The sequence below is a fragment of the Salmo salar genome, chromosome 14 (genome assembly GCF_965601325.2).
Source record: "Salmo salar chromosome 14, fSalSal1, whole genome shotgun sequence".
Classification (NCBI taxonomy): domain Eukaryota; kingdom Metazoa; phylum Chordata; class Actinopteri; order Salmoniformes; family Salmonidae; genus Salmo; species Salmo salar.
Genome location: NC_138304.1, coordinates 18,880,001 through 18,903,500, shown reverse-complemented (window position 1 = coordinate 18,903,500; position 23,500 = coordinate 18,880,001). Strand labels below are relative to the sequence as shown.

General features: G+C 45.8%; 1 protein-coding gene across 2 annotated transcripts in view; it reads right to left on the bottom strand.

Annotated features, from left to right (window-relative positions):
• Window positions 1-14,613: 14,613 nt before the first annotated feature.
• The window catches only part of LOC106568853 (glypican-5), a 203,903-nt gene continuing 195,016 nt past the window's right edge, over window positions 14,614-23,500 (bottom strand). For both annotated transcript variants that reach the window (XM_082960825.1, XM_082960826.1), the window contains one exon: window positions 14,614-17,870. In XM_082960825.1, the coding sequence (XP_082816951.1) occupies window positions 17,695-17,870 (176 nt within the window). In that variant the 3' untranslated portion in view covers window positions 14,614-17,694. The remainder of the gene's footprint in view (window positions 17,871-23,500) is intronic.

The window sequence follows — 23,500 nt, the reverse complement described above, 5'->3', positions numbered from 1 at the left end:
CTCTCTCCCTGTCTCTCTCGCTCTTTATCTCTGTCTCCCTCTCTCAATTCAATTCAAGGGCTTTATTGGCATGGGAAACATATTTTTACATTGGCAAAGCAAGTGAAATAGATAATAAACAGAAATGAAATAAACATATATTTTTTTTACAGTAAACATTAAACTCACAAAAGTTCCAAAATAATAAAGACATTTCAGATGTCATATTATGTGCAAATAGTTAAAGTACAAACGGGAAAATAAATAAACATAAATATGGATTGTATTTACAATGGTGTTTGTTCTTCAATGGTTGCCCTTTTCTTGTGGCAACAAGTCACAAGTCTTGCTGCTGTGATGGCACACTGTAGTATTTCATCCAATAGATATGGGAGTTGATCAAAATTTGATTTGTTTTTGAATTCTTTGTGGGTCTGTGTAATCTGAGGGAAATATGTGTCTCTAATATGGTCTCTCTCTTTCTCTCTCTCTCTCTCTCTCCCCATCTCTCTTTCTCTGTCTCTTTCTCTCCCTGTCTCTCTCTCTCTCTGTCCCATCCCGTTCTCTCCCTCCAACCCTCTCCCACTCTCTTTCTCTCTCTCTGTCACATCACTCCCCCCCCTCTCTCAAATGTTCAAATTCAAGCTGCTTTATTGTCATGAAAAACATTGCGTCAACATTGCCAAAGCAACAATGCATACAATATACATTGTCATAAAATGAAGAATAAAGAAGAAGAATATAAAATGGTAGCAAATAGCAATACAAATAAAGAAAAAAGTTAAATAATAATAACAACAACAAAAACATCTCTGTCTCTGTCCCATCGCTCTCTCTCCCCTTCCTCTCACTCTCTCTCCCCTTCCTCTCACTCTCTCTCTCCTTCCTCTCACTCTCTCTCCCCTTCCTCTCACTCTCTCTCCCCTTCCTCTCACTCTCTCTCCCCTTCCTCTCACTCTCTCTCTCCTTCCTCTCACTCTCTCTCTCCTTCCTCTCACTCTCTCTCTCCTTCCTCTCACTCTCTCTCCCCTTCCTCTCACTCTCTCTCCCCTTCCTCTCACTCTCTCTCTCCTTCCTCTCACTCTCTCTCTCCTTCCTCTCACTCTCTCTCCCCTTCCTCTCACTCTCTCTCCCCTTCCTCTCACTCTCTCTCCCCTTCCTCTCACTCTCTCTCCCCTTCCTCTCACTCTCACTCTCTTTCTCTCACTCTCTCTCCCCTTCCTCTCACTCTCTTTCGCTCACTCTCTCTCCCCTTCCTCTCACTCTCTCTTCCCTTCCTCTCACTCTCTCTCCCTTCCTCTCACTCTCTCTCCCCTTCCTCTCACTCTCACTCTCTTTCTCTCACTCTCTCTCCCCTTCCTCTCACTCTCTCTCCCCTTCCTCTCACTCTCACTCTCTTTCTCTAGCTCATGTATAACTCAAAGCGATGTTTTCAGGATTCTCATTCTCCAGTCTCTGGGCCATTGGATACTTGCGCTATATCACACGGCGATTCCATTTGCACAGTGTCTACCTGTAACCACAGCGTCTACACAAATACCAGATCTGAATTATCCTCCACACAGAGAGATCAAGAGAGGAAGGAGGGCTAGAGAGAGAGAGAGAGGAAGGAGGGCTCTCCACTCAGGGCTCTCCACACACAGAGAGAGAGAGAGAGAGAGAGAGAGAGAGAGAGAGGAAGGAGGGCTCTCCACACACAGAGAGAGAGAGAGAGAGAGAGAGAGAGAGAGAGGAAGGAGGGCTCTCCACACAGAGCCCTGAGAGAGACAAAGAGGCTGAGAGGCAGCAAGGGAGAAATATCGATGAAAGTAGAGGGAGGAGAAAGAGAAGGCCGAGAAAAGAATAGAAAGAAATAGAATGGGGAGGCAGAGAGAGAGTGAGAAACTAGAACGATAGAGTGAGCACAGAAAACAGAAAAAACAATGAAAAGCCTATAGACAGAGACGTAAGAGGGAGAGAGAAACAGAGGGAGGATAGAAAGGAAAGAGGGAAAGGAGCGGAGGAGTAGAAGCCCTGCCAGCCAACTCCAGCCAACACCAGCCAACATACTCCTTTCCCAGATATTCTGTTGTTGTCCTAGTGGGAGGGCCATTGTTGGGGCTGAGCGATGCCCCATGGGGAGTGTGGGTAGAGGTCTGTTTGCCATTCCCTCTCCCTGCGGGTAGCCTGGTAACTCTGAACCACCACGTCTGCTAGGTAATTACCAATCTGAACACATTCCACACATCCCATTAAACCGGCTTCCAGGCTATAAATATTTCAATCAATCACCTCATCGGCTCAACTGGGTCTTTCCATGTCGGGTGTCAGTAGCAACGTTTATGAGACAGAGTGGAGAAATGAATGGAAGTAAGGCACAGCACCGTGACTGCAGGAATGGACGGAGAGAAGTGGTTGGGCGACGTAGAGGAGGGACAGAATGAAAGCGGTTAGGAATGGATGGAGGTCGGCTGTTTGGTTAGAGAGAGATGATAGACTAGCACAGGAAATACAGTGCCCTATACATCATCAACATCTATCTCACATCGACAGTACAACCTCCTCTCTCTTTCTTCCTTGGGTTTTCCTTACACACCTACATACTGTAGCATTACTGCACCCATCTGGCTCTCCACTCCTCCACCGACCCCTTCATCCAATGACTCTTTTCGCTGGCTTCCATTCTGTTCCCGTGTACATATTTCAGCTTGTCTGTTTGTAACGCGTCTTGGTGGATAAATGAACCTCTCTCGGCGGCTGCCTTGGAGAGACACTGCGGACTCATGACGTCTTGGGGAGGGAGTGAGGAGGGTACGGCAGGCTGGGGAGTGGAGTCAGGGGACACAAACCACACTCTGGGCCTTCGCATGACGCGCCATGAACACAAACAACTCAGACCATTAAAAAGCACGTCGAAGGACGATGTAGATTGCGCGACTAGGGCCCTACGTTTTGCGCTGTCGCGTGACACGCCACAAGTTTGCCGTCCCGCCTTGTTGACGGGAGCATTTAGGAACGTCAATGCAGAGCTTACGAAGCCGCAATGCAATGCTTGTTAATGTGTTATAGCCTATTGCCATAACAAAGGTCCTGTACCTGCATAGCTTCACTATGGAAAGTGGTTAAAGGGTGGTTTGTCACACATTTTCATACCTCAAAAGAGCTCTCAAGTCAAGCTGCAAGTCCATATCCCACGCCATCTGTTGCGTCCAGCTCGAAGTATTAGGAGTAACCTCCAGTCCTCAACCCCAAACTAACAGGAACAATTGGCACCTTGTCCATGTCCGGGATCTGTTCACTGTGGGGGGGAGGGGGAGGTTCTCAGACCCCTGTGTGGAACTCTTAATTATGTTCCCACAGCCTCTCCGGAACGCTGGGAACTCCGGAACATTCCTACAACATTCCAATACTTTCCTCTTCAGTTTTATCAAGTTACTCCAACTTTCCTCCATCTCTGTCTGTTTGTTTTCATAATGAATTGACCTTCTGGGAGAAATCATCTTCATTTCAGCCCTGGTGGTGATAGATGGTATAGGTATTCTCTCTCTCTCTCTCTCTCTCTCTCTCCATTCAAGCTTTGGTAGTTTTCTCTCTCTCCCTGGGGACTCTCTTTCTCTTTCTCCTTCTCTCTATCTTCTCTCTCTCCCCACCTCTCTCCCATCCCTCTCTTCCTTTCTCTCAGTGGTGGCAGTGATCTGGGCACGGGGCCTGGCATACCAGCCTCTACAGTCCACAGTGATCTGGGCATCTGGGCATGGGGCCTGGCATACCAGCCTCTACAGTCCACAGTGATCTGGACATCTGGGCATGGGGCCTGGCATACCAGCCTCTACAGTCCACAGTGATCTGGGCCTGGTTTCCCAAATGCATCTCAAGGCTAAATTCATCGTTAGAACCTTCGTATGACCATTGTTCAATCTCTGAGCTGTTTCTCAATAACCATTGTTATTAACGTAGCACTTGAAAACACTCGTAATCTAACGCCTGCCTCAAACAACTCATAATCTAACGCCTGCCTCAAACAGCTCGTAATCTAACGCCTGCCTCAAACAGCTCGTAATCTAACGCCTGCCTCAAACAACTCATAATCTAACGCCTGCCTCAAACAACTCATAATCTAACGCCTGCCTCAAACAGCTCGTAATCTAACGCCTGCCTCAAACAGCTCGTAATCTAACGCCTGCCTCAAACAGCTCGTAATCTAACGCCAGCCTCAAACAACTCATAATCTAACGCCGGCCTCAAACAACTCCTAATCTAACGCCTGCCTCAAACAACTCATAATCTAACGCCTGCCTCAAACAGCTCGTAATCTAACGCCTGCCTCAAACAACTCATAATCTAACGCCTGCCTCAAACAACTCATAATCTAACGCCTGCCTCAAACAACTCATAATCTAACGCCTGACTCAAACAACTCATAATCTAACGCCTGCCTCAAACAACTCATAATCTAACGCCTGCCTCAAACAGCTCGTAATCTAACGCCTGCCTCAAACAGCTCGTAGAACAGCTACGCGTGTGATTAGATGCTTTTTGCCCTCCCACATCACTTTCTACACAGATCTCCGCAAAACATAGAATCACCTCGTTTATCCGTCTCTCTGTGACCGGGATAGCTTCAGAACAAATTGGACTATAAATACAAAGTTGCCAATGTCTTGACACAAACAAGTGACATATACAAATATGTTACATTAAAGTAACTGCATTAAAATATAAACCGTAAGCTATGTTCAATCAATTGAGTTGTATTTGGCTACGTGTAGGCTGCGGTCTGTCACTCATCTCAATATATTTCATGATGTGTAGCATGTGTGCAGGCCAATGGCGTGCCAAATCGGTGATTTTGTGAATTTCTATTGGGTAAGCTTTAGAATAAAGCCGCTTCAATATTTGCAGCCGTAGGGGGTAATATCTCTCTGGGAGCTGATCCTTCGTCAGTACTGTGGAATAATTCTAATGTTAAGAAAACATTTGAATGGAGAAAGCTGATCTGAGAGCAGCGCTCCCTTTCTCTACGATCCTTTCATTATCGACGCGTGCTCCAACGACGCACCTAGCGGCCGTTCTCTCTGAGTGGTGTTTTGGGAAACGCAAGTTACATCTTCAGCCGTTGTAAGAACGATGCATTGTTAAAAGACTCGTAAGCCTAAGTTCCATCGCTATCGGCAAACAGGCCCAGAGCAGTGCCTGGCTAATGGTGAATTGGCATTTAGATTAAGTCATTTCAGCACACTCCTCATCTGGTGTTGTAAACTGCATTGTAAAACAAATCTTGTAAAGCTGTCTAGGGGAAAAACATTCTGTTTTTTTGGTCGCTTATCAAATAAGGCTGCAATAGGCTGGTACATTTCCTGTAGGCAGGCGGGGACCAGGGATGGAAAGTGTTGTGTGCTTTCTATTGATTTACAATAGAGGCCACTTGACTGGAGCTCCATTTAGTAAGGCTACAAAGTACATGGGTTTGTGTATGAGGCTATGGGCAATTACATGGGAAACAATGAGTTATGTACAGTATGGCTATATTTCATACCAGCAATAAGTGGTTAGTTTTCCTTATGTGCTGCGTTCTGCATGGGCGTAGGGAAAGACTTTCTCCAGCACGACGTGAAACTCAGTTGTTGGTGACCACTGCCCCAGTCTCTGCTATGGTTTAGCTCTCCATTCAATCCCCATTAGCATCTTCACTTAAAAGAATGCCGGGTTGTTAGGAAGACCCAACTGCTGGGCTGCAGGCATTGGGTCACTTAGTTGGGTTGTTGTCTTTAAAAAGAGCCAGGTTGTGTTGTTGATGCTGGGTTGTTGAGATATGATATATGAGCCGAAGGGTTAAATCCATTTTTGACTGTTTTATCCAAACAACCCAACATGTTCGGTTATTCACGCGACCCAACTGCTCCAAATAACCCAGAGTGTGTTCCGTGTCCAATATTTAACCAGTCCTGGGTTACCAAATAACCCAAATAAGGATGTTTTTAACCCAGCATTTTTTATTTTTTTGAGTGTTCATCCTTGTCCTGCTGTGACTATTGATGCTTTACCTAGGACCCCGATTTTTTACTGGTCAGCTTATGTAGTCAGTATAAACTCCTGTCCCTATGAGTCAGAGGAGAGAGCCGCAGCAGCATCGATCTCCACGCTGGTCAGGCAGCATGGGACCGTCAGACACTCACAGGATACACACTGGATCAATGACCCCCCCCCCCCCGTATCTCCACACACATCCATCATGTAATACACACGCATGCACACACACGGTGACGCATACACACACACGCATACACACACACACACTGTGACGCACACACACTGTGATGCACACACACACACATATACACACACATATACACACACGTACACACGAACACATCAATCGTGGTTCCGACACTTCCCTATGATCTCTACCCTTAGAGATGAGGAGTGTCCGAGGGGAAGAATAGGGAGAAGGGTGAAGAGAGGGAGAGAAAGAGGTAGAGAGAGAAAGAGGTAGAGAGAGAAAGAGGTAGGGGGGGAGTGAAAAGTAGAGAGGGATTAACAAGGGTGCCAATGGGGGCTGGGGACTCATCTAGATTTAACAGTGGTCTAGGTGGAGGAATAGCACCCAGGGGAGAAAGGGAGGAGTGAGGGAGGAGCGTTCACAGAAGCGTTCCTCGATTTTAGAAGATGAGGTTTCTATTATTTCATCTGCAGGGATGATCCGCTGGTCTTTATATGTGATTTAGTGACAAGAAGAGCTTGTTTTGGGCCACCCTGTATTGCAGACGTCTGTTATTTCCTTTGCCGCCTGCATTGTTTGCAAGGGTTGCATGATTTACATGCCACTGATTGTTAACTTGACTTAAAACACGGATTGCACCAGACTGCACGTTTCACTGCCAGCAAATTAAAACGCACACAGAGAAAGAACACTGTACCATTTCATCAGTGATTCAGCTTACGATGCGGACGGTAGGCTTGAGTAATGCTCGGTGCACAAGACCCGGGCAGACCCTCCCATCCCCCCACTGGCCCCACATCCTCTCACAGTCACACACACACACACACACACACACACACACACACACACACACACACACACACACACACACACACACACACACACACACACACACACACACACACACACACACCAACCCTTAGCGCAGTCTAGCGTTTAATTGGAATGGGTGAGGATGAGGACGGCATGCGGGGCCACATATCTCCACGGCGTGGCCGTTCTCATCAGGGCGATGCGACTAATCTGTTTCCCTAACAGTCGCCGCTTCACTGTGAGTAATGCCCTGGGCCCTACTGCTCTCCACCTTATTAAGACACAATATATTCTAATGACAACTAGCTCACTTTACACTCCACTAGAGAGGAGGGGGAGAGGAGCATTGGGATGTAAGGTGTGTGTGAGGGGGTAGGGGGTAGGGGTGTGTGTGTGTGTGTGTGAGGGGGTAGGGGTGTGTGTGTGAGGGGGTAGGGGTGTGTGTGTGTGTGTGTGTGTGTGTGTGTGTGTGTGTGTGTGTGTGTGTGTGTGTGTGTGTGTGTGTGTGTGTGTGTGTGTGTGTGGGTGTGTGTGTGTGTGCGTGTCAATGTGTGTGCAATGAACAGGAAGTGATTTAAACCTCCTTCTCTACTCTCATGCACCTCTGTCGCCTTGCCTTAACCCACCCGTAGGCACTTAAGTAGGGGGGCGACTAGGACCTCCTCACCCCTCTGTCCCCTCTCGGTCCCTGCCTCGGTCAGTCAGTCAGTGAGGGGTCCAGACTAGCCTTTGGGTTACAGGGCTGTTCGTGCCTTTCTCTATTTTCCTTTAATAACCTCCAGAATAACTGTGGATTCCTCTGGGATGACAGCTTTATTGCAGGGAGTGGTGTGTGTGTGTGTGTGTGTGTGTGTGTGTGTGTGTGTGTGTGTGTGTGTGTGTGTGTGTGTGTGTGTGTGTGTGTGTGTGTGTGTGTGTGTGTGTGTGTGTGTGATCTCAGCCTTATTGTGATCATAATCATCTATGTTTGTCCTCCTCAAGATACTTTCTAATGACTCACCAAAAGGCTCTACTGGGTATTGGACCAAGGTGCTGTTTGGAATCTGTGGTGTGTGTGTGTGCATCTCTAGAAAGAAACACACACACACACACACACACACACACACACACACACACACACACACACACACACACACACACACACACACACACACACACACACACACACACACACACACACACACACACACACACTATAAGCAAAGCAAAAGCCAAATTCCAGACAGTGATAAAGAAACTTCTATTTAGTATTTCAACACACACAAGGTGACCTCCCACCAGGCACATCCATTTAAACTTGGAGAAATGGATCATATTTGGTTGATACGTTGATCATTGAGATTCCAACCTATTTTCACCCACTCAAAAAGACAGCCACACGTTTGTTGATTTCCCAATTTGTTATCACTGCGCTTTCAACCATTTGAAAGCCCAACCAAATTCCAATTGAAAATCAACGTCTGAATTTTGGTTTAGCTGTCACCTAAATGTGTTATCAAGCATTTAATAGCACAACAAAGTTCAAATGGGAACACAATGTCAGATATTTTGTTCATTTATACAACAACAAGAATGTGTTATCACTGTGCCTAATCTAAAAGCACCGCCAAATATCAACATTTAAAGGAGATGTATCTACTGCTTGGATTAGTTCCATCAGCCACTGACTTAATCTTCTTCTTTAACTTTTATTGTTGGTTGAAATGGAGACGTGAATCCAACATGTCATTTGTTAACTTTTCGACAAGCTAATAGGCTATTTACCGTATTGCAAAAAGTGATATTGAATTGTGTTTGGTTGTCATTGGAACCAAATATCAACTTTTAAAGATGAAGTTATCTGCTTGGATAACTTCATCAGTGCCACTGAGTCCGGATTTAATTCCAGTTTGTCTACAAATTAATGATTTATATGTTGGATTCACGTCTCCATTTCAACAAAAAAATCGAAGTAAAAAAAGAGGACTAAATCAAATCAAACTTTAAATACGGTTCGATTTGATTCAATCCTATTCTTTAACTTTCATTTTTGGTTGAGATAGAGACGTGAATCCAACATATTTATTATTAGCTTGTAGATTCCATTTGAAATCAACCAAAGTTTGAAACCCTAAGCCTATAGGTACTGTCTAATTGTAGGTTAATCCTGGGCTGAATTTAAACAATAGCTGTTCATGACTTGTTTACAAATGTTTACATTTCATTTGCTGTGTTGAACCTACCCTTTGGAATGACTTCGATAGCAACAGTGAATCAATTAAGTGGACATTTCACAACAATCATTCTCACGATAGCACATTTGTAATAGTCAGATGGTGACATAAAGCTAAGGGCTGGGCTTGGTTGAAACCATGGGTTGGGAGACTGAAGGGATAGCTGTAGGTGCTGCCCAGGCTATTGTTTTATCTCTTATAATTGATATTACGTTGAACATCTGACATTGTTCCAAGGGTACAAATTCAACATATTTTGTTCAAGGTATGTCTATGTTGAAAATTGGTTACCATGATGAATTAATCCTGTGGCTGAAATTTTACCATCAAATGTTTTTGCATGTAATGACCTTCATGTTTTTTAGTTTTTTACATGTCATGTACTGTATTTTCCATGTAGATTCCAAGTTACAATATGTTGACAAATTACATTGAAACAACCGGTTTGTGCCCAGTGGGCAGTTCCTTTGCCTGTCCCCATCCCCTCTTTGCAATGCCACATCCCACTGGGCATACATTGGTTGAATCAACATTGTTTCCACAATGTTTCCACATTGAACTAACGAGGAATAGATGTTGAATTGACTTCTGTGCCATGTGGGATCAGACTACATGAAGTCAATGTGGTGTATTAATACATACAGCATTTATGATCTATTTCTTTATATACTGCAGAAAAAGTGAATGATGGAGATTGTCACAGTATGTTAGTTTGAGCAAAGTGGTTGTTTGATCCGTTTGAGCAGAAACTCTGTAGCTTGGTCCCAGATCTGTGTGTGCTATTGGCAAGACAGCACAAACAGATCTGTGTGTGCTATTGGCAAGACAGCACAAACAGATCTGGGACCAGGGTTGTAACTCTCAGAGCTCCAATCCCGTTTTCTCCTCTACCTAAGAGAGTCCTAAGAGGACTTTGGAGAAGAGCAGAGTAGGGCAGAGCTGCATCTCCGACCATCTCTATTTCCATCCAGGAAGCCTATGGCTAAACGTAACTATGTGTCTGTGTGACAACAGAGCAGAGAGCAGCATGTGCCAACAGCCCCAGGAATACTTTAAAGACACTTCTGGCTGGAAAAGTCACTGCTGCTGGAAGGATGGTCCCAGTAGTGAGTTAGTGGTGGTGCCACTGGTATCGATGTTGACAGCTACTGTAGCTCTCTCAGCTGATGTGACTGACTGGCTGGCTAGTTCAGAGTCTGTATGGCTGGTTGGCTGACTGGATGGAAGTTCCAATGGATGGAATGTTGCTATTTATGGAAGATAATTGCCCAGAATTAGCCAGTGGTGTTCGATCTACACACGCATGCACATGCGCACACACACACACACACACACACACACACACACACACACACACACACACACACACACACACACACACACACACACACACACACACACACACACACACACACACACACACACACACACACACACACACACACACACACACACACACCGCCAGAGTGCTGGCAGAGGTATGTGTCCTTAGAGACATGTGGTGTGATGGTGCACCCACTGTCGTTCTGTCTTGGCTCGGGCTGGGGCGACTAGGGTTGCAAAGCTACCGGTAATTTGGTAGTTAACAGAAAACTATGGCAATCTATCGTAACTTTGGTCATTTGTATTTGAATAACTTAAAATAAAATAAATTAATTTATAGTATTCATTAATTATATCTGTGTCCATATTGTCCATGAGTTTCTAGTAGATAGACCATACGGTTAAGAGAAAATAGACTAGTTAATGAACAACGAGATTATTTCAATTAACTCTGTAACTCTTCCAACTATTAACTTTTTTCACAACTGCCACAAGTTTGACGCCAAAACATTGAAAACAAATACATATTGACATAGTAAAATAAAATACAAGTTTGTAAAACCTATTTTTTTTAAAGGATATTTCATCCTGATACCATCATACTAAACACCAATGGTATTCACTAAATTGATGGTTTATATTTAGGATAATGTTTTACATCTATTTTATTTTATCATCTTCTTTAATGATTTCATATATTTTACATGTGATAAGACCACACAGAGGGCCACTGTGTGATAATCTGTGATAATCTGAAACTGTGATAATCTGAAGTACCCAAAAGGGCCACTAGATGTCTTGTGATAGATTACATAATATTCTTGAAAGATATCAAAATTCTGGTAGTTTAACTGGTAAACTTTGAAGGTTTCCAGTACCTCCCTTTGCAAACCCTAGGGGCGACCAACGTTAGAGCACGCGGGATCAGGGCTTACATCCTCCACTCATAACACTACGTCAGGCAAACAAGTTCTGATTGTCATTTGTCATTATCATCATCATGCATTATAATCCCTGTCATCTTCGTCATCGTCGTTGACTTAATTGTCATCGCCATCATCATCATCATCATCGTTTACAACACTCCTCACTGCCTTACGACAGTAGTTACATTCCCCATCGTTCCACTGTAACAGTGAAAGCATTAGATGGCCGGGCAACACTACAGATTTAAGATCTACATTTGATCACCCTTTTGCTAGAGAACTTTTTGAGGTTTAAAAAGTTTGTAATTTCCACTTTTAAATTTCAGACTTAATTTTCTCTTACAAAAAAATGCACCAAACCCTACAAAAATGTCCATGAATAATAATCCACATAACAATTCACACTTCCTGTTGCTGCTGGAGAATTTTCCTGCTGTAGCAAATTGGCTCAAATTAAGGTCCTACATCTGTAGCCTGACCACACCTCCCACTATTAAAACCATCAGGGTTGAAACAGATCAGTAATGTTAGTTTCCTGGCCTGCACTGAGACTGGACACACACACACACACACACACACACACACACACACACACACACACACACACACACACACACACACACACACGTGACTCTATTTCACGCTTCTTACTGAGAGACAGTGAGTCAGTGTCTAGCTAGGAGACAGGAGAGGAATAAAGAGAAGAGGAGAGGAGGATGAGAGGAGAGTGGACAGTCTACAGTCCAAGGCCACATACTGACTCTTCACAGGCTCAACATTAATTGGACTGCATTGTGCCTGGGAACGTCTGTGTCTTCTCACCCAAACTGACGCACATACACGAGTAGAAGATCTGTGTGTGGTGTGTGTGTGTGTGTGTGTGTGTGTGTGTGTGTGTGTGTGTGTGTGTGTGTGTGTGTGTGTGTGTGTGTGCACGCATGCCTAATGGAGAATGCCTATGGAGAAAGCGAGAGAGGAGTAGGTTCTTAATTTGATCACCCTGTTGCAAGAGAACTTGTAGTGTATTTGAGGCTTAAAAAGGCTTTTAAAGTTTGTAATTTCCACTTTGAAATTTCAGACTTGATTTTCCCTTCTGAAAAATGTGGCAACTCCTACAAAAATGTCCATTAATTATAATCCAAATAATAATGAACATGTGCTGTTGCTGCAGGATTACTTTCCTGCTGTAGCAAACCGTCTCAAATTAAGTTTCTACATCTGTATTAGTCCAGAGCGCCACACTGAAACACAAGGATGATGATCTATAGGGATAGGTATTAGATCTCTGGACGAGTACTCTGACTGATCTCTGACAGGATTCAGAGAGATGAGACATGACTAATGACTTTATACGAGGGTACAGCTTGATACTGACGCAAGTGAATGCAATGTGTGTGCGTAAGCAGTTTAGTTAGGGGCGGCAGGTAGCCTAGTGGTTAGAGCGTTGGGCCAGTAACCGAACGGCTGCTGGATTGAACCCCGAGCTGACAAGGTAAAAATCTGTCGTTCTGCCCCCGAGCAAGGCAGTTAACCCACTGTTCCCCGAAGACGTGGATGTGGATTAAGGCAGCCCCTGCACCTCTCTGATTCAGAGGGGTTGGGTTAAATGCGGAAGACACATTTCAGTTGAAGGCATTCAGTTGGACAACTAACTAGGTATCCCCCATTTCCTTTCCTAGTCTATAAAACACACAGCTGATCAAAGACAGTGTATTGCAATCAAATTAAAGATGGAGCACACATTGTGTTCAGATGGCTGACTTGCTGGGTTTCTGCAGTGCTGACTATTCAGGCCAGAAAAAAATGGGCAGACACACATATTAATGCACACACACACACACACCATGGACATGTAAAGAGTGAGAGTGAGGGGGATCCAGGGTCACAGCTGCTCCCTGCCTGGTCTGTCTGGTCTATTTTCAACCGCAGCCCACATCAGCGCTTCAGTGGCAGTGGCACCAGCTATATTAGTCTCTGGCCTGGTTGCACACACACACACACACACAACAAGAGACTGTGCTCTTTCACTTCCAAACGGATGGGGAAAGGGGGTGGAGAGCGAGGGAGAACTGGAGATGTCTGTGAGATAAGATCAGGTCAACAAATCAGTGGACTCAAGCAGCTCAGCTTGAGTGACTCTTCAGAAGGAACCAAGGAGGAAGCAGAGGGAAGCGGAGGGCTCAGGTCCACTGCAGTGGAAAAAGACAGACAGTCTTGAGATAGTGTAACCCTATCCGGGAGTTACCCAGGCGGGTAACCAACCTAACGCCGTCTGAAGAACACCCAGACAGGTGGTAGGGTGGAAGGGCATTGCTGGCTACGGTGTTTCCTTCACAGGGAGCCCACACACGTCCACAGATCAACCCTCTCAACTCTCATTTTAGAAACCTCTTGACCCGACCTGACTGTCTTACCACTTAGGTTACTGTATATCTGACATTACATCTAATTTCATCGACATTTCTGGAAATGCCGACATAATATTTGAAAGACTTTTACATTGAGAAAGTGTCCGAAGAAACTCTCCCCTTACTCCTTCTTTGTCGCCCCCCCTTCCCTTTCCTCTTCACTGATTGGTTGTCTCACCTGTCAGTTCCGTTTCCCATCATGCCGTGTGCTACAGAGGGCAGGTAAACAGTGTGAGGATGTTCTCTCCTCTGGGCACCTGGCGGTGTGTGTGTGTGTGTGTGTATGTGGTATTTTATTAGGATCCCGATTAGCTGTTGCTGAAGCAGCAGCTACTCTTCCTGTGGTCCACCGAAAACATGAAACATGACACAATACAGAACATGAATAGACGAAGAAGAGCTCAACGACAGAAGTACATAAATGTGTGTGGTGAAGAAAGAGTCCTTACGTACACACTACCCAACACGTCTCGACACCCCACAGCTGCCATGGGTGGCCTACGTGGGATGCTGCCAAACCTAACCTAATTAAATTACATTTGAATTAAAAACCTGCATCGGTGATGGGGGAGTGGTTGTATGCACACTCATATTTTCCCACATTATAGACACGCTCACATTATAAGCATGCTCGCACACATACACGCACATAGGCTTTCACGCACACAACTAGACATACACGCACTCGTTAGCGCACCCGCACGCACACCTGGAAGACTTGCCTCAATACCTGTCAATCATTGAAATGACTCTTGTGGTTTTAACATGCTTGTGTTTATGAACTTTCAGAGAAGGTTATGTTGACTCGGGCAGTAACAGTGGGAGCCCTTTAATAAGGAATAAGCCATATAGGATGAAAACAATGGCTCTTTCTTAACTAGTCCTTCAGTGATTCCTCACCCCCTCCTCGACCCTATAGGAGAAGGCCCAAGGTCCCTCCACTCGCTTTCTTCTCCAAAGCGGTTTGAGAATGAGGCGTGGAGAGAGGATACAAGGAATAGGAGAAAGATGAATTGAGAAAGAGCCAATATCAGTTGTCAGGCAAATGTCCACTGCATTCACACTCAATGTGGTAGTAATGCATTCACACCCTGCATTCACACCCATTATGGTAGTAAACTTGCTGATGGGGAAAATCTTCAGTACAGCATTATAGTAGAATAAATGTGATATACCTTACTACACCACATTTCTTACACTGTGATGTCTCCAATATAAAAGAAAGGAAATGAAACCACAAATGGACAGGGACTTAAAATATATACATTTATACACATGCTATAGTAAGTGATCTGAATGCAATGGATGCGAGTTAAGGAAATGGTAGATGAGAAATGCAGCAGACCAGGTGATGTGTAGACAGTACAACTCTGAATGTGGCCTGAAAACAAAATGTCTGTCGGCCAACTTTGCATTAGGCTAACTCAGTTCAATACAGAAACTGTGGGAAGCAATGCACAACTCCAACTTTGGAGACACAGCAAGTACTTTTTGCCCAATATAGGTCACGCCCTTGTCAGCAGAAAGAGGAGGCGAGGATTGTGTTCATTCGGCAGCAAGAATGAAAAAAAATGAAAAAAAAGAGGTCATGATAACGTCTCATTTTCACTTTCCTTTGCGTGCCCTAATGAACATGAACCAGGTGTAGGCTAAATGTAGCATCGTTTTTACTGGTCAGATCCCGTGGTCAGCAAAAAGCCTAAACAGTATAAACATCTGTGTTTTTTGAGACATTCATTCTCCTGGTTTTAATCACTTCCAAGTCTACAAACCTCTACAGTACCAACCAAAGAAACGTTCCCTTCTAAAAAAAAATAAAAATACAACAGATATCAATCAAAATATTCAATCAAACAACAAGCGATAGAAATGCCCTGCCATGTATGTAACGGCATTGTGTATATTTCTGCATTAGTGATATAATGTATTGTTCAGCGGTTATTATCCTAAATATGGGTTAATATGGTAGCTGTAGAACAAGCTGGTTACATATTTTGATCACATTGTCAAAACAGAACTAAAGTAATTGAATGGGTTACGGAAAAGAGAGACAGATGAGTGAGAGAGAGCGAGAGAGGGAGATAAAGAGAGAGATGCAGAGTAGCATGAAATGAAGTACCAGGCTGTTAAAAACACAAACAATGTTGTTGTTTTTTTCGTAGAGGTAACAGACTGCTGCAATGTAATACAGTACACGGTCTCAAGTTACTAACGTAACAAAACAACGACACCTTTGAAGGGTAGACATGCATATGTGCAATTCAAAGAGCGACACACAGACAACAACAAAAAAATGGACGAATGACGAACAATAGTAAATCAACAATGTACAAACAGGCTTTGACCGATGGTTTCTGGGGAAAGAAAGTTGCCAACACTTCATATACCATGTTGGTGTATGAAAAGACACTTGTACATTCTTGGTATAGTCGTGATACAAAATATATCTCTGATACTATTGCATTGCGTTTCATTTAATACGGGGACAAGCACAGTTCATTCAAAGCTATTCAGAAAACAAAATGGAGACAAAATAGAATCTATTCAGACACGTTTCATCCATTCAACTCTATCAATAAAGGGCCGCTGTTGGGAGAGTTCAATACAACGATATCGAAATATACTCAAACAAATCAATCGGTCTACACACAGTACATACCACCCACACACACATGCCGCGTCTGACGAACGTGTGCGTTTCTGTCCTTCTCTACCAATGAGATCGATACATTCTACTGTTGCATACAGACGTGGGAACTTCCTTTGAGCCAGTTTGCTGCAGAAGGAAAACAATCCTGCAGCAACAGGCAATACAAAATGATTATGTGGATTACGATTAATCAATTAGAGTGGGTCCAATCGGCTATGCTGGCCTGGTGGAAAGTGACTGTATTATTAATTCAGCATGCATTTCTTATATGTTTTAATCCTTCAGAGGAAATAAACAGTTGGGAGTTTTAAAATGAGGTGAACTCTGCCCAATGGCGTTGAAACCCAGGAGAAGGTTGGCTAAAGATGCAAAGTATCCACAGAGGTAAGTAGTGTAGCTGACAACACAGAAAACCAGCAGCAGAGTGAAAAGTGTGTCCTCGCGCGCGTATGCATGCTTGCCTGCATATGGGTTAATGTAGGTGTGTGTCTGTGTGTGTGAAAGCGTGCACGTGAGTATGTGAGCGAGTTTTGCATATTGAGGCCCAGAAGTCCCGCGTGGTAGTCCGTCCCACTGCGTGGTAGTCCGTCCCACTGCGTGGTAGTCCGTCCCACTGCGTGGTAGTCCGTCCCACTGCGTGGTAGTCCGTCCCACTGCGTGGTAGTCCGTCCCACTGCGTGGTAGTCCGTCCCAGTGCGTGGTAGTCCGTCCCACTGCGTGGTAGTCCGTCCCACTGCGTGGTAGTCCGTCCCACTGCGTGGTAGTCCGTCCCAGTGGTAGAGAATATGAGTGCATTGTTAAAGCAGAGAGCAGGAGAGCTGTGCAGGGAGCCTAGTCCACAGCATACACACAGGAAGCAGCAGGCTGAGTACTGTAACAATCTGCCTGTGAGGAGCTCGTACACACACACTCACGTCTCTATGGGGACAACACAGTCCCTGTCCGTCCCCATCCATACTGACCCCCCCCCCCACATACACACACACATCTCTCTCTCTCTCCTTTTCTCTTCACCCCCTCCTCCCTCTCTCTAAGTCCTCTTCACATTTCTTCACCCGTCCTCCTTCCTCTACCCCAGTCCAGTCTGTGCATTGGGGTTGGGGTACATAGGAGGTGGTGTAGGGGTGTAGTCTCTACTGTGTGTGTGGATGGGGCCAGGTCAGTAGGGGGCACTATGATTTGTTCACAGCATCCTCCACTGTAGAGCCAGAGTGACCAGGAGGAGGGTGAGGGCCGTGGGTAGAGACAGACAGGCAGGGGGGCACCCTGCACCTCTCACCCTCACCACTGGGGGAGCGCGACCACCAGGGTTACTTCCTACGGCTTTGTCGCTGGAAACCTCTGGTCGACCATCAGGGGCTGGGGGAGAGAGAGAGAGAGAGAGAGAGAGAGAGAGAGGATAAGATAAGAAAGACATACACAGTAAAGCAATTTTTAGCTGCTATTTGTAACCATAGTTGAATGGGAGTGTAATCAGTAATTGAAATGTACTGTAGGCCTACGTGCAACCACACAACCTCACACACCTACACACACCTAGATAACCCAATCCTTCCCCCACACAACCTCACACACCTACACACACCTACATAACCCAATCCTTCCCCCACACAACCTCACACACCTACACACACCTAGATAACCCAATCCTTCCCCCACACAACCTCACACACCTACACACACACCTAGATAACCCAATCCTTCCCCCACACAACCTCACACACCTACACACACCTAGATAACCCAATCCTTCCCCCACACAACCTCACACACCTACACACACCTACATAACCCAATCCTTCCCCCACACAACCTCACACACCTACACACACCTAGATAACCCAATCCTTCCCCCACACAACCTCACACACCTACACACACACCTACATAACCCAATCCTTCCCCCACACAACCTCACACACCTACACACACCTACATAGCCCAATCCTTCCCCCACACAACCTCACACACCTACACACACCTACATAACCCAATCCTTCCCCCACACAACCTCACACACCTACACACACCTAGATAACCCAATCCTTCCCCCACACAACCTCACACACCTACACACACGTCCATAACCCAATCCTTCCCCCACACAACCTCACACACCTACACACACCTAGACAACCCAATCCCTCCCCAACTCCACCACAACCTCACACGCCGACACACACCTAGATAACCCAATCCCTCCTACACACAACCTCACACACCTACACACACCTAGATAACCCAATCCCTCCCCAACTCCACCACAACCTCACACGCCGACACACACCTAGATAACCCAATCCCTCCCACACACAACCTCACACACCTACACACACCTAGATAACCCAATCCCTCCCACACACAACCTCACACAAATACACACACCAACATAACACAATCCTTCCCCCACACAACCTCACACACCTACACACACCTACATAACCCAATCCCTCCCACACACAACCTCACACACCTACACACACCTAGATAACCCAATCCCTCCCCCACACAACCTCACACGCCTACACACACCTACATAACCCAATCCCTCCCACACACAACCTCACACACCTACACACACCTAGATAACCCAATCCCTCCCCAACTCCACCACAACCTCACACGCCGACACACACCTACATAACCCAATCCCTCCCACACACAACCTCACACACCTACACACACCTAGATAACCCAATCCTTCCCCCACACACAACCTCACACACCTACACACACCTACATAACACAATCCTTCCCCCACACAACCTCACACACCTACACACACCTACATAACCCAATCCCTCCCACACACAACCTCACACACCTACACACACCTAGATAACCCAATCCCTCCCCCACACAACCTCACACGCCTACACACACCTACATAACCCAATCCCTCCCACACACAACCTCACACACCTACACACACCTAGATAACCCAATCCTTCCCCCACACACAACCTCACACACCTACACACACCTAGATAACCCAATCCTTCCCCCACACAACCTCACACACCTACACACACCTACATAACCCAATCCTTCCCCCACACAACCTCACACACCTACACACACCTAGATAACCCAATCCTTCCCCCACACAACCTCACACACCTACACACACCTAGATAACCCAATCCCTCCCCCACACAACCTCACACACCTACACACACCTAGATAACCCAATCCCTCCCCAACTCCACCACAACCTCACACGCCGACACACACCTACATAACCCAATCCCTCCCACACACAACCTCACACACCTACACACACCTAGATAACCCAATCCCTCCCCCAACTCCACCACACAACCTCACACACCTACACACACCTAGATAACCCAATCCTTCCCCCACACAACCTCACACACCTACACACACCTAGATAACCCAACTCCACCACAACCTCACACGCCGACACACACCTACATAACCCAATCCCTCCCACACACACCTACACACACCTAGATAACCCAATCCTTCCCCCACACAACCTCACACACATACACACACCTAGATAACCCAATCCCTCCCCCACACAACCTCACACACCTACACACACCTAGATAACCCAATCCCTCCCCCAACTCCACCACACAACCTCACACGCCTACACACACCTACATAACCCAATCCCCCCCCCCCCAACTCCACCACACAACCTCACACGCCTACACACACCTACATAACCCAATCCCCCCCAACTCCACCACACAACCTCACACGCCTACACACACCTACATAACCCAATCCCCCCCCCAACTCCACCACACAACCTCACACGCCTACACACACCTACATAACCCAATCCCTCCCCCAACTCCACCACACAACCTCACACGCCTACACACACCTACATAACCCAATCCCCCCCCCCCCCAACTCCACCACACACGCACACTTACACACCACACACCAGGGTTGGGGTCAATTCCATTTCAATTCCAGTCAATTCAGGAAGTAAACCAAACTCCAATTTGAAATGTTCCACATTGAAAAAGCATTGAAGAGAATTGAAATTGGAATTTCCGAGTACTTCCTGAAATGACTGGAAATTAAATGGAATTGACCCCAACCCTGCCACACACATCCAACAGGAGCCCAGAGTTTCCTTTTAAAACTCTACTTTTGACGCATGAATTCCTCATGGTTACAGGGTTAATTCCGCGCGGTTACAGAGTTAAAACAGAAACATCTCAGAGTTTTTAGGTGTTGTGTGTGGTTCTGGTTAGGGCTATGGTTTGAGGAAGGCTTAATACAAAACAATACAAAAACGACGTGTTAGGTATCATCAGTATTCACAGTATTTCCACGGCGTTCTAGAGCATTGTGAACTGCCGTAGCGCAGTGGTCTAAACAGCACGCGCCGCTCCGTGCCTCGTGAGTTCGTGCCCGGAGCTGTGCCATCCTTTTCCTTCTTTTGTGAGTGCCCGAATAAAGGCATATATCGACGTTCTCAGCACCTTTTCAAACGTCAGAAATCGTTGTCTATTTGTAGTGACCAGCCTAATGATGGGTAGCCCTCAGAATGTCATTACAGCCAATCAGGGGGTGGGAGACAGGGCATGCACGCACACACCCCTACGAATGCACGTGCGCGCGCGCACACACACACACACACACACACACACACACACACACACACACACTCGTTCCACTTTGAGCAAGAGCTGTCTGAATGAAGAGTTCTCTCTCAAGTGCCCTATCCCTCACTTCCATTATTTTCCTTTCTCTAGCACTTCTCCTCTTCCTCTCTCTTTTTGTCCTTTCTCCACCCCTCTCACCCCTCTTTCTCTCCTTTCTACTCCCTCTCTTCCCATCTCGTTTCATTGCATCCCTCTTGACCCCTCTCCTCCTCTCTCCTCTCCTCCTCTCTCCCTCCCCTCCTCTCTCCCTCTCATCCTCTCTCCCTGTCCTCCTCTCTCCCTGTCCTCCTCTCTCCTCTCCTCCTCTCTCCCTCTCCTCCTCCCGTCCTCTCCTCCTCTCTCCTCTCCTCCTCTCTCTCTCACCTCATCTCCTCTCCTCCTCTCTCCCAACCTCCTCTCTCCCTCTCCTCCTCTCTCCTCTCCTCCTCTCTCCTCCTCTCCCCCTATCCTCCCCTCTCCCTCTCCTCCTCTCTCCTCTCCTCCTCTCTCCCTCTCCCAATTTCTCCTTCTGTGGATCCACCTAGACCTCAGTTCCCCTAATACAGGATTACAAAAAAGATTCGAGTTGACTACTGCACATAACTCTGAGACGGAGAGAGAGACAGAGAGAGACAGAGAGAGACAGAGAGAGACAGAGAGAGACAGAGAGAGACAGAGAGAGCGAGAGACAGAGAGAGAGACAGAGAGAGATAGAGAGACAGAGAGAGAGAGAGACAGAGAGAGAGAGAGACAGAGCGGGTAGCTATCAGTTCATCAGCTCTGTCATGCTCTGGGCTAAAAACCATGTATCAGAACTGTTATAAACTGACACACAGATGGGAGAATGACAGTGTGTCAGAGAGGCAGACCTTGAGGTGACTCCGGTGTCTGTCCAATAACAATCTGTGGGCTATTAAAACCTTCTCTCTCTCTGTGTGTGCATGCCTGCATTTGTCTGTGTGTGTGTGTGTGTGTGTGTGTGTGTGTGTGTGTGTGTGTGTGTGTGTGTGTGTGTGCGTGCGTGCGTGCGTGCGTGCGTGCATGCATCTGTATGTTTTTCACAAAGGCTGAGGGTTGGAGAGAGGAGTGAGGGGGGGGACACTCTCTAAGGACAGAAATGGGACTCCAGTGCCAATGGTTATTGTTCCCTTTGAACACAATAGACAAAGCCATCACGTATCCCCAATCAGACTGCTGCCATTGTTCCCGACCACAATGAATGGGATGCATCTGATTAGGAGGCTGTAAAAGAAGACACTTCAATATCAGCCATGGGCCTGATAAACACAGTCATGCTTTTCACAATATTCCATGTCTCTGCAGTCTCCATGTTTTTCTGTTATTGGCATTCCTCTCTCTCGCTCTCAATTCAATTTAAGGGCTTTATTGGTATAGGAAACATATGTTAACATTGCCGAAGCAAGTGAAGTATAAAATAAACAAAAGTGAAATAAACAATCAAAATGAACAGTAAACATTTCACTCACAAAAGTTCCAAAAGAATGAAGACGTTTCAAATGTCCTATTATGTGCAAATAGTTAAAGTACAAAAGGGAAGATATATAAACAATGGTGTTTGTTCGTCAATGGTTGCTGTAACGGTCTTCGTCGTCCTCAGATGAAGGGGAAGAGAAATCAGACCAAAATGCAGCGTGGTAAGTGTTCGTCATTTTTAATGATAAAACTGAACACTAAATCCAACAAGCAAAACAAAAGAAGAACTGAACAGTCCCGTCAGGTGCAAAACACTAAACAGAAATTATCTACCCACAAAACCCAAAGGAAAAACAGGCTGCCTAAGTATGACTCCCAATCAGCAACAACGATAAACAGCTGTTCCTGATTGAGATCCATACCCGGCCAAAACAAATAAATCCCAAACATAGAAATACGGACATAGAATGCCCACCCAAATCACACCCTGACCAAACCTAAATAGAGACATAAAAAGGCTCTCTCAGGTCAGGGCGTGACAGTTGCCCTTTTCTTGTGGCAACAGGTCACAAGTCTTGCTGCTGTGATGGCACGCTGTGGTATTTCAACCAGTAGATATGGGAGTTTATCAAAATAGGGTTTGTTTTCGAATTTTTTGTGGATCTGTGTAATCTGAGGGAAATATGTGTCTCTAATATGGTCAGACATTTGGCAGGAGGTTTGGAAGTGCAGCTCAGTTTCCACCTCATTTTGTGGGCAGTGTGCACATAGCCTGTCTTCTCTTGAGAGCCAGGTCTGCCTACGCCAGCCTTTCTCAATAGCAAGGCTATGCTCACTGAGTCTATACATAGCCAAAGCTTTCCTGTAACGCCCTGGCCATAGAGAGGGTTTTTTTGTTCTTTATTTTGGTTAGGCCAGGGT